Here is a 12500-nt window from a genome sequence, read left to right as displayed (position 1 = left end):
TGGACAGATGATTAATTAAATGTAGAGATGGATGGATGGATGGATGGATGGATGGACGGACAGGCTGATGGACAGATTATTAATTAAATGTAGAGATGGATGGATGGATGGATGGATGGATGGATGGACGGACAGGCTGATGGACAGATTATTAATTAAATGTAGAGATGGATGGATGGATGGATGGATGGATGGCTAGATGGCTGGCTGGACAGGCTGATGTATGGATTATTAAGTAAATGTAGAGATGGAAGGATGGACAGATTATTAAGTAAATGTAGAGATGGATGGATAGAGAAACAAATGAATATATTTGTTATTCATTTGTTTCTCTATCATTTATTCCTCCATCCATCCATCCATCCAATCATCCCTCTGTCTCACTAATCAGACACCTGCTTCAACATTCTAATGTTACAACCACTGAAAAGTATGTGTGTGTGTGTGTGTGTGTGTGTGTGTGTGTGTGTGTGTGAGAGAGAGAGAGAGAGAGAGAGAGAGAGAGAGAGAGAGAGAGAGAGAGAGAGAGAGAGAGAGACAAATAGATGAACAGCTGAACTCTGGTGTGACCTGGAGCTTCATGAGCTAATTAACAAAACAATGAAAATAATTAGGGACGGAACAAACAGTGAAACCTTCACTGAGCCCAGTAACGCACATGTAATACACACACACGTGTGTGTGTGTGTGTGTGTAGGTGTGTGTTTGTGTGTGTTGTGTATGTGTGTCGGGGGGGGGGGGGGGGGGGGGGGGGCATCCTACACTCAGTAAATTGGATCATTTAGGGAACAAAATTGACTAAAATAGAGTCTGGAGTCATGATGATGAAGAAAAAGAAGAAGAAGAAGATGATGATGATGATGATGAAGGTGATGATGATGATGATGATGAAGATGAAGATGAGGAGGCAGAAGGCCTATTGAGCAGTTCACACACTCTGATGATGATCTGACGACTCCAGACAGAGAACACATGGTGGCTGTCAGCTGGAAAACAAACACTCCTGTAGAGCCAGCACTGATCTGGACAGCTCTGCTCTTTCGGAAGAGTGTGTGTGTGTGTGTGTGTGTGTGTGTGTGTGTGTATGTGTCTGTCACACGCACTCCCTGCCCACATGGCCGACAAACAGACGAAGTGAATTTCCACAATTAGCTTCTCGTTAGCTTGATTTGCTGAGCTCATATGTGCCATCTGTCTCAGTCGTGAACAGCACAAACACAGAGTCCTGACAAAAGCAAGCTGAGATCTTCTCTCCGCTGTCCGAACACGTCCTGAGTGGACTGCGCTACGGATACGGGAGCGTCTCGTATACCGTCTCCTGCCTTGGCTGTTCCACGGCGAGCGCTGAAGGAGAAGGCTACAGGTGGCTAATTAAGTTCTCCAGATGCTAAAGCGCTCCCGTTCTTCTCGCTCAACTCAAAAAAAGATGCTATCTAAACGGATGAAAATGTCTTGAATTGATCTAACATTTCCAATTATGAGATTATTAAAAATCAAATATTGGATTATTATTTCTTTTTTAGATGCTTTCATTCATTTTGTGCTGTTGGCTGATCATTTCCGGTCTTTCTAGGAGTAAATGCTTAAAATTAGCACCAATAGAGCAAGCTTGGGATGAGTACAAAGATCCAGAAATAGGGTTAATAAGCGTATTTTTTTGGATCATTAGGACTATATTGAAGATATGTTCTCGTTCTGAGTTAGCATGCTTTCGCAGCACTAGTCACGTTTCTTGATTGTTTCCAGCATCTTGGACCGGTCTCGTTTCGGTGTTGGGATTTCTCTCCATCTTTGGGAACGTTCTTTCAGGACTGTTCCCATTTCTGGATTTATCTGGATGTGTCTCTGTGATTAGTCTGATTTAGTTCTGTCTGTGTTAAAACGCTCCATCTGGCATTGTCTTGTCTCTGGACACACTCCCTCTGGCAAGGTCTGCTGTTACCATCCTCTCTTCCTAATGTGCATGTAGGGTTTCCCGGTAGAGAACCAGACTCAGCGCGAGGAGTGATGAGTTCTCGTTAGAAGAATCTAAGAGGGACGCTGTGAAAGAAAATGGCGTCACGTTGGAGTCCCAGAGAAGAGCTGAAAAAAGCCTTTAGTCTATTCCAGCTTTACACTAGCTGGTGATTTCCAGCTACTCTCTACGCGAGACTTTAACTTTATGTTGACTTCGTACGTGGCATGCTCAGCAGTATACTGTATCTCAGATATCTTATGCAAATAACTCATAGATGTCAGAAGTCAGATATATTTGCACGCTGAAGGTATGAGATAATCATACCCTGTTTAGCTTTTCTCCAGTTTGAGGTCAAAAGGAAAGATATTGTTGATTGATTATGTTAATTATTTGGCCATATTTTCACCGCATTTGCATCAGAATAATTAGTCTGGTGTCACGGCCGTATGATTCATGTTACGACTCTCGCTTCCACCGACAGCGCAAGCCTGATATTTACTGGTTTTTAGAGATAAAGAATTCTCTCTCTGTCTCTCTCCCTCTTGTTATATCTTCACCCTGTATTCCCAGTTATCATTTCTGGTCTAGACTGCGTCTGACCCGGTCTGGACCAGTCTCTGAGATCAATCCAGTTTCTTGGATCCCTCCCTCTGGTCTGGATTTGATTGGATTGGATTGCTGTCTCTGTTCTGTCCCTCAGTTATTCATCTGTCTCTGTTTGCTCAATTTGTTAGACCTGCTTCGATACTGATTCCAAGTACTCATACTCATAAATGTTCTGATATCAGGTGATAGTGTGTGATGTAAACGTGTCAGGATAACGAACAGATGATCTGATAGGACAGTGATTCCACGATTTGCTGCACGATTAAAGTGAAGCGGACCGCAAACTGCGCTCTGTGAAGACGGCCATTGCGTGTTCGAGCACTCGGACACGCCCACATGGGGTCTACACTTTGCTTGATGTTCCTGGTATTCCACTTTGTGTCTGGGACAGGATCAGGATCAGGATCAGGATCATCCCTGCCGGCATTTGGTCCAGTTCAATCCTTCTACTGCAGTCTTCTTGGTCAGGTCCATGGTCAGGTAATTCTGAAATCTGACTTTGGACTAGTTTTAAATCTCTTAGTTCTCCCCAAGATCCTCCTTCGCATCACTCCGTCTTGTCCTGTCCTTGATCTGGGATGATAGTTTTCCGGACGTGTCCTGCGGGATAACTTTGTAGTGCCATCACTTTAATCATTTCTTTGGCCGTGTCTCATTTATGGTATTTGTCCCCCTGTTTCTGATGACTCCCACTGGCTTTGTCTCATCTTTATGATCGCTCCCTTTGGCCTTGTCCCGTTTTTTTTTTTTTTCGTGCTGGAACATGACAATTTAATTTCCACTGAGCAGGAGGTTCAGCTGGAGCTGTCACACTGTCAGGACATGGCCTACATCCACAGGGGACGGGACAGGACAAGCGTGCATGTGTGTGTGTGTGTGTGTGTGTGTGTGTGTGTGTGTGTGTGCATGCATACGTTATTGATTCTGTAATTGATTCTTATTAAAGGTTGAAATTCAAAACAAAGACTATAATCAATGAATAGTAGGTCTATGTAGTAGAATGATGATGATGATGATGATGATTATTATTATTATTAGTGTTGAGTTGATGGTATCTCCAGTATACTGTTCAGCAGTAATATTGTGTTTGCCTGGAGCGTTTCCCAGTGTGTGTTCTTCTCCAGCTTCTCACAGCCTGGTTGTGGTGTGTTATAATAGTGTAGAAAGGGGCAAATTATGCATAATTTGAAGCGCTGGGTGTCAGGAGTGAAGCGAGACAGGAACATTTCTTCAAAGGGCATCACTCTCCATATTTATATCGCTCCGAATAATTAAATCCCAAATCTCCTCGGTGTCCTGCAGAGTTCAGAAGCATCTGAAATCCAAACCGTAATTATAGAAAACAGAGTTGATATCGCAGCTTCAACCTTCTGCAGTGAGAAGTGACACGGCCATGAGGAAGAGCCATAGAGCAGGAAGGAGAGCAGAGAAAGAAAGGATGGGTGTTGTCTAGACGTTGCTGGAATTCTGCTCCAGTTAAAGCCAGGTGGAGGAAAACGTGCTTCTGGAGGATGAGATGAAAGTTCGAGCGTGTGCACGTTCGCTCATATGAGAATCTGACGATCGCTTTGGGTCACAATTAAACGAGTGATGCTGGTTAAGGACAGAGAGAAAGTAGAGGAGAGAAAGAAAAAAGGTGAGAGGAAGACAGAAGGAAGACGGGAGCGAGGAGAGAAACAGAGCGAGTGAAGGAGAAGGAGTCAGGAAAAGAGGGAGTGAGAATTAGACGAGCGAGAGAGAGAGAGAGAGAGAGATAGTGCTGGTAATTATTATAACACTCTCTATCATAACTGCCTCAGGGTGTGTGTGTGGTGTGTGTGTGGTGTGTGTGTGTGTGTGTGTGTGTGTGTGTGTGTGTGTGTGTGTGTGTGTGTGTAGTAAGGACAATTCTGTCCACTATGTGATGCACACAGATAAAGATGAATGAAGGGCAGAGTCGTGTTGTTGGTTGCCTGAAGCAATATAAGGAGCACATTGTGTGTGTGTGTGTGTGTGTGTGTGTGTGTCTATGTACAGTGTGTGTGTGTGTGTGTGTATGTATGTGTGTGTGTGTGTGTGTGCACTGAATAGGGAAAAAGGAAGGGATAAAGAGATGAAAGTCTCTTTTATAAGCCTGACTTTCCTTCTAAAGAAAGTTTAGATGGTTTTATAATTCTGCCTGTCTGTCAGTCTGTCTCTCTCTTTGTCTGTCTTTCTCTCTGTCCATCTCCCTGTGTCCGTCTTTCTCTCTGTCTGTCTCTCTGTCTGCACAGCAAAATCACCAGTGTCTATTTAACACCCACAGTGTTGAATTCACACCCTACAGTGTTAATATAAGTCCACTGGACTCAAATAAACACTCTGGGTGTTAATTCAACGCTAGGGATTTTACTGTGTGTGCGTGTGTGTGTGTGTGTGTGTGTGTGTGTGTGTGTGTGTGTGTGTGTGTGTGTGTGTGTCTCTCTCTCGCTGTCTGTCCATATTTTTCTCTGTCTACCCGTCTCTCTGTCTGTCTCTTTCTGTCCATCTTTCTGTCTGTCTGTCTTTCTCTGTCTGTTCATCTTTCTCTCTGTTTGCCTCTCTCCCTGTCCATCTTTTCCTCATCTCTCTCTCTCTCTCTCTCTCTCTCTCTCTCTCTCTCTGTCTGTCTGTCTGTTCAGTTGTGACTTCATTTCAATCAGCAGTAATAAACAGAGTAAAGTGAATAAAGGTAATACCGGTCTGTATTTCTAACATCAAATGTCACAAGAAGTCAATAATAAATGACTAAACCGCTAGTCTGAGAAGCTTTTTGTCTTAGACACTTTAATTATAAGTTTCTCCTCAGCTGACTTTCCATTTGTGTTGTTTAAAAGTCTTTGTCTCGGCTTAAAACAGACAGAAAGACTCATCTCTCCTCCACTTATACCAACACACACACACACACACACACACACACACACACACGGTTTCTCTAAGCAACAAATCATTCATATAACAACTTAATGCACCTTTAATGTGTTGTGATGTGGTTTCGGGGTGTTTGTTAGGGGTTTTACACATTTTGCGAGAGGAGAATGGTCTCTTCGGTGTCTGTTCCCAGACACCACGGTGTTACAGACACTGTGGGAGGACCGGGGGGTTCAACGTACAGTGTTAATTGGATTACAGTAAATATGACAAATTTATCCACAGAGACTCGTAAAGCCTGAACGCTGGAGAAATACTGCAGTACGGTCCACCAATAACTGTCCGTAACCAATAAAAACACCGTTAGCCTTTTTATCAGCTTGTCCTAACAGGTGTTCGGTCCTGCTTTTGAACAAAAAACGGTTTCTGAAGATAATAGATTCCCTAAATCAATTGTTGGCTCATAAACTCAGTGGAAACACAGAGGCTGTTTTTATTGCGTTCTTCATTTGCATTTTATGAGTTTTGTCCTGTGAATATGAGGGCTGGAAACTCAATTACTCCTTTTAAAAAAAGCCTTCAATTATCTGGAGAAATCATCAAGCTGCAAAGTGTGCGCTGTTGTGCTGGTGTTATAAATATGTATGTATGTATGTAATTAATATTCACTGTTCAAAACATTACTGCTTCATGTGTTGTGCAGCAAAACACCCACTTCTGTCTTTTTCTGTCTGTTCTCCAGACGCTGAGGTGGACTGGCAGATCTGCACAAATATCTCGCCATTTCCAGCCAATTTTGAAGAAGAGTGAGGTGAAAAGGTCAGGGGTCATGAGTCACTTCATTGGAGATTGATGCTGTAACCCTATAATGTGGAGCTCTTAAAATGGGGACATTGTTTCACACTTTGTGTCTCGTACAGCGTTGGTTGCCCTCAGGACATGCATTTCCTGAAACTGTGACTTTCTAATCCTTTGGCTACCTCTCCCTTTTTTAAGTGCTAATCTCTTTCCTTTTTGCTCTCAAATCAAAGTAAATCCAATCCTTACTCAGAAGAAAATGGCCACCAGAGGATCCAGCCTCTCTAAATCCTCTTCCCATGCCCGCTCATTCATGATTCTTGCCCTATTTTTCCTCCCACAACTAACATTAGTGAGGGGCGACTGCTGGCTTATCGAGGGTGATAAAGGATACGTGTGGTTGGCGATCTGCAGCCAGAACCAACCACCATACGAAACAATCCCACAGCACATTAACAACACTGTGCACGATCTGCGTTTGAACGAGAACAAGCTGAAAGCCATCTTTTTCAGCTCCATGAGTCGTTTCACCAACCTCACCGATCTCAATCTCACCAAGAACGAGATCTCCTACATTGAGGATGGTGCCTTTGCGGGACAAGCTAACCTTCAAGTGCTACAACTGGGCTACAACAAGCTAACAAACCTTACAGAAGGCATGCTGAGAGGCCTGGGAAGAATGCAGTGCTTGTTTTTGCAACACAACCTCATTGAGGTGATTGCTACCAATGCTTTCTGGGAGAGTCCCAGTCTGAGCAGCCTTGACTTGTCCTCCAACAAGCTGGCCAGGCTGGACCAGTCCAGCTTCACAGTTCTTGGACATCTAATGGTGTGTGAGCTGGCGGGGAATCCTTTTCACTGTGGCTGTGAGCTGTACAGCTTCCTAAACTGGCTGGACGCATTTAATAATGTCACCCACACCTACGACAGGCTGCAATGTGAAACCCCAAAGGAACTTTCTGGATATCCTTTACTAAGTCCAATTGCCAGCCACATCCGCAATGCCCACTCTATCTTATCGTCCATTTGCAAAGATGGAGTCATTATTCCTGGGATGACCTCCCTGCCTCCAGATCTGGATTCTTCTGGAATAGGTCCAGATATCCCCGACCAGATGGGACCATATCAGCAACCCACAACCTCGTCAACTGCGATTTCATCATACAGCCCTAGCATCAGGCTGCATTCCGTTTCGCTTTCATCGGCCTCATTGCTGGTTCAGATCCCTCGGCCTTACAGCAAGATGTACATCCTGGTGCAGTACAACCACAGCTATGTGTCGGATATTATGAACCTAAAGAAAAAGAAAGAGATAGTCACACTCAGCACACTGAAACCCCACACAGATTATACCTTCTGTGTAGCCTCAATTCGTAACTCACAGCGCTACAACCACACTTGTTTGAATTTTGCCACAAGATCTCCTGGACCTGATGATCTGCGTGCTGGGCCGTCGACCACCACTCACTACATAATGACCATTCTGGGCTGTCTGTTCGGCATGGTCATCGTGTTGGGTTTGGTGTACTACTGCCTACGCAGGCGGCGGATTCAGGAGGAGAAAGAGAACTCTATAAGTGTCAAGAAAACTATCTTAGAAATGCGGTATGGTCCTGAGGCAGCAGCTGCAGCTGCCAAAGACCCCTCAGTTTTGCAAAAACTCCAAGAACAAGTACACCATCAGCATTACCACAGCAAGTTGTCCCAATCCACTTCCTCTAGCATGGGAATGCTCCACAGTTCTGCCAACACCAGCTCCTCCCGGCTCTCGACACTTCCCCAGGCCGACAAGATGGCCACCGCTTTCTCGGAGGCCATGACCAGCAGTAAGGGGAATTACATGGATGTGCGAGGGGAGGAACGTTTAAAGGATGGAGCTATGCCAGTTTCAGAGGATGAGATAAGGAGGGACGTAAACGGAATAGATGCAGGAGAGGACTCGGATGACGGTGGCCGAGGATCAACATCCGAAATCTCTACCATTGCAAAGGAGGTGGACAAAGTGAACCAGATCATCAACAACTGCATAGATGCGCTAAAGCTGGACTCCGGAGTTGCTGCCACCGCAGCCATAAACTCCTCCTCTCCACCTCAGTGTAGTACCTCCTCCTCCAGAGGACTCATCCCACTTTCTCCAACAGACACATGCCCAATCATGTCTTCTCCTAAAATCCCCCATCTACCCCCTGTGCCTCTAGTCATGCCTCTGTCGGAGAGACCTGGAATCAGTGGAGGTGGTTTTCTATCCCCACCCTACAGGGACCCACCTCCTGTTACAGCAGCACGGCCTCTACAGCGGCAACTGAGTGCTGATGCAGCTGTTGTCGCTCTCAACGTGAAGAATCGCTGCGGTGTCTCCTCTGGAGCACCCAGTAAAAATGCTAGGGTCTTTAGCCTGGACGTTCCTGAGCCTCGGAGTCCAGATTCCTGCAAGTTTCCAGAAAAAGGCAGTCCTCTTCGGTGCGGGGAGCCCCTCGATAGGCTCCCTCTGGTGGGGGCGCAAGGGGGCAGTAATAGCAGAGGAGAAGGTGGCAACGGGGGAGGAGGAGGAGCCGGTGGTGGCAGTGGTGGTTCGGGTGGATGTGGTGGTGTAGTTCCAGCTCAACAGCACCTCCTGGAGGTGCACCCAGACTACCACTGCTCAGAGCACCGACACTCCTTCCCCGCTCTCTACTATGAGGGTGCCGCCGACTCCCCTGCCCAGAAAGCTTCTTTCCTAAAGCCCCTCTCTCGCACCAAGAGGGACGCTGCCTATTCCCAGCTCTCGCCACGGCACCACAACTACTCGGGATACTCGTCCAGCCCCGAGTACTCGTCCGAGACCACTCTGAAGATCTGGGAGCGTTTTCGTCCTTATAAAAAGAGCCCTCGTCAGGACGCCTACATAGCAGCCGGACACGCGCTTCGGAAGAAGGTGCAGTTTGCGAAGGATGAGGACTTGCATGACATTCTTGACTTTTGGAAAGGGGTATCTGCACAACAGAAACTGTAAGTCGACGGAGAGGCACTACGGCACACGGCTGCAGAGAAGAGGAAAGCGATTCTTGAGAAAGCTAAGTACTTTGGTCTTCGAGTGCATCCACAGAGACGAGCGTTTGAGTGAAATCTGGATTACACACAGTATCATGAAAAAAAGTGTCGGAAAAGAAAAGATCATCAAGTGATAAAAATTGCAGAGGAAATCTGGTGCTTAAGGAGAGTTCAGAATGACCTAATTTCATTGCTGAAATTGTTTATTTGTGTTGTCTGCAATCATTCCAATTTAATTCAAAAAGGAAAACATACGCAAAGAAGTGATTAGCGGTATTTGTGCTATCTCGACTAAGTTTAGGGACAACAGTAAGGCATGGTTATTTCGTTAATTGTTCTCAGCTTTAAGTGAAAAGATAAATAACAGGTTTGACTATAGCACAAAGCAAATTCTGAAGACCCTGCTCCTTCTCTTTACCCGCTCTATTCAGTCTAAGCATGCTCATCGATTCGTGACATCTACACATGTTCCTCCCAGTGCAGTGGGCTTGCTTTTTCAATGCACAGGCAGAGAATTGCTTATACTTTACATTCAGGAAGCATAACAGCTCATATTGAAGCTGTTCTTTATCTATCTATTTATTTATTTATTTATTTATTTATTTATTTATCCTCTCTTGTAGCACAGCCAGGTCTAATTTATTACGTTCCAGATTTTGCCTGGGAGATTTGCTGTTCATTTGTGATTCCGGAAAACGCTACCAAAACGTAAGAGGACTGTCGGGGGATTTGAGCGAACAAAAATGAAATTAAAAAGAGGATTTGGGGCGTGACGGCGCTCCGTCAGAAGAGGCACGGGCTCTTTAAGAAACAGCAGCCTTGGATTTGTACAGTTGTACATCGTAACACAGATACTTATGCTAATGCAAATGCTATGTTTTTGTCATTACTCTGACGTGTGTTATTTCCAGTTAGTTCTGTGATGAATGATGCAGACGATGGATGCTTATCTAACGTAGTCTTACTCTTTTAATTGGAACGAGATTGAAAAACTAGTCGTGAATATCGTTTAACTTGATTGTCCGGGCGCAGTAAGTCGAAGAGATTTACTAACGTTATCTAAGGGTTTTTTATAATAAGTATTTCAATGACCCAGCATGATCGATTACATTTTCTTCTCTTCCTGCATTCCTTCTAATCCTATAGCGACTTACACTATCTCTACTCGGAATTTTTTAAAATCGGGCACTGTTATATGGAATACCGGGAGAACCTTATCCATACCCTTTCAAAAGGTAAGGTGTTACTTTGTGAAAGTGCTGATATTAACACTGCCACACTCAACATGTGATTGGAATTAATTGTGCATGGTCCAGTGAGGTCATTACCCATAATGCACCCCTGGAGTTGCCAACTGATCCCTGGACGACAGAAACGCCAGGAGACCAGAAGGCATTAATGAATTGGATAAGTGAATAAAATCAGAGCCGATTTGAACTCTGTGGCCGGTCAAAGTCATACAATAAGCTTCCTGACATGAACTCGGTTTGCTAGTGCAGGAATTCGTAACGCTAGCTCGCTTATTAGTGTAGTTGTGCTGGAAAATATAAGATTTCTGTATTTCTATACATCGGACAGTGAACTCGGTGTGGCATCAAGTTTCGGCCTGGTTAATTACCTTACGTTGACCCCTTTGGCAAGTGTGTTCAGGGCGTCTGGCACTTAGGACGGACTGTGATATGTCCACAGATGGATAAGGATCAATATGGTGTGATTGAGAGTTGACGCAGAACAGCCAGAATTCCCGTGAGCTCCATTTCTAAATGAAATTCATATTAGAGAGTCTACAGTATGGGTCAAGTTTTGGAGTCATATTTTTTTACCTTAAACAAGTTTCTGTAATTGGATATAAGACCTGACTGGAGTTACATTTCCTGTGAGAGCTCTCACATCAGAGTTAATAAGACTTAATCCAAGCATTAATGCACACGCTTAGCAGATTAAAAGGACTGCATTCATTTTCCCTTTTACGGTTAAATAGATCATCTCGTATATATATGTGCCGGTATGATTAATGCTGCCACAGTAAGATTTTTATACGATTATAGCTCATTGTAGATTCTCGAGTCAGGTCATTACCCAGAATGCGCTTCTGGATGGAGGAAATGACGCCACAGAGATAGGAATCGCTCTGCGTTTGCGTAAGGACCCCGATACACCAACCCCACTGACCGTATGGGGAAAAGGCAGGACGAGAGGTGAAAGTCGCTGTGCACGACCATTCAGCATCCGTCTGAAGATTACTAACAGTTCCGCCACCAGGAGGGGGCAGTCTTCTGCATTCATTATCATCTTCGAAACATAGAAAGAATAAACCTCTTCCAAAGCCCATAAATAATGCTGCACTAGATATCATAGCAGCTAGCAACCCTTTCAGTGTGATGGTAGACATAGCCAGTCATTTTTACATCACCATGCATGTGTTTATACACTCTGCTCCTCCTACACGGAGGGCGTGTCTGTACTCGAGTCTGCGCCAGGACTGATTCCGAGCTCGTTTTGGAGGTGGGGCTCAGAATCACAGGTTTTCTTTTTTTAAGATCACGGTCCGTCATCGCACAGGAATTCCTGCAACTAAGGAGAAGTTTTTCACCACGTTCTCAGTGCACTCACACCACTTGAAACTCGAAACAGGAAGTCAAACCGATCACGTTGCTCAATGTGGAGTGCTGAGAGTGGATAACTTCCACGCCAGCTTATCCGGGTCCGGGTCGCAGGGGCAGCAGTCTAAGTAGAGATACCCAGACCTCCTTCTCCCTAGCCACCTCCTCCAGTTCGTCCATGGGGATATCCAGGTGATCCCAGGGAACGTCTCCCAGTTGGACGTGCCAGAAAGCTTCCGGATTGAGCGGCAGTCGAAGGCAGAGGCCTTGGCAGACCAATCCCAGCTTTCACATCATATGTTTTTTGTTTAAAACAGCTTTCTTGGTGTTTTCTTGCTTTTCTCATGTCACTTCCTCATTACCTCCATTTGCTCATTTATCCAGCAGCTGAGGTTTAACTTTGAGTCTAGGTTAAAGGCGGGCAGTTTGGCGATTCTGGGATTTGACCTCACACCCTCAAGACTTTCCCATCAAATAGCTCAGTCTTAACCGCCGAGCCACCACTTCCTGCACTGAACAGCCAATCAGAGCGCTCACTCACTCAGCAGTACGGGTGCTAACGAGATACACTCTTTTTAAACGATGGCTTGGTGTGTCAGGGTGCTTCACTTAAAATAGTCCATTTACAACAACGGCTT

The 12500-nt window shown here is 45.0% G+C and overlaps 1 protein-coding gene across 1 annotated transcript in view; it reads left to right on the top strand.

Annotated features, from left to right (window-relative positions):
* The first annotated feature begins 6179 nt into the window (after positions 1-6179).
* elfn2a (extracellular leucine-rich repeat and fibronectin type III domain containing 2a) overlaps positions 6180-12500 on the top strand; it is a 6985-nt gene continuing 664 nt past the window's right edge. Inside the window, exon 1 of the mRNA XM_017459018.3 lies at positions 6180-12500. This exon is cut by the window's right edge and continues 664 nt beyond it. Coding sequence (XP_017314507.1) covers positions 6489-9221 — 2733 coding nt within the window. The 5' untranslated portion in view covers positions 6180-6488 and the 3' untranslated portion in view covers positions 9222-12500.

Source organism: Ictalurus punctatus, chromosome 27, assembly GCF_001660625.3.
Source record: "Ictalurus punctatus breed USDA103 chromosome 27, Coco_2.0, whole genome shotgun sequence".
NCBI lineage: Eukaryota > Metazoa > Chordata > Actinopteri > Siluriformes > Ictaluridae > Ictalurus > Ictalurus punctatus.
The sequence above is the reverse complement of the archived record's forward strand: the minus strand, read 5'-3'. Positions and strand labels throughout refer to the sequence as shown.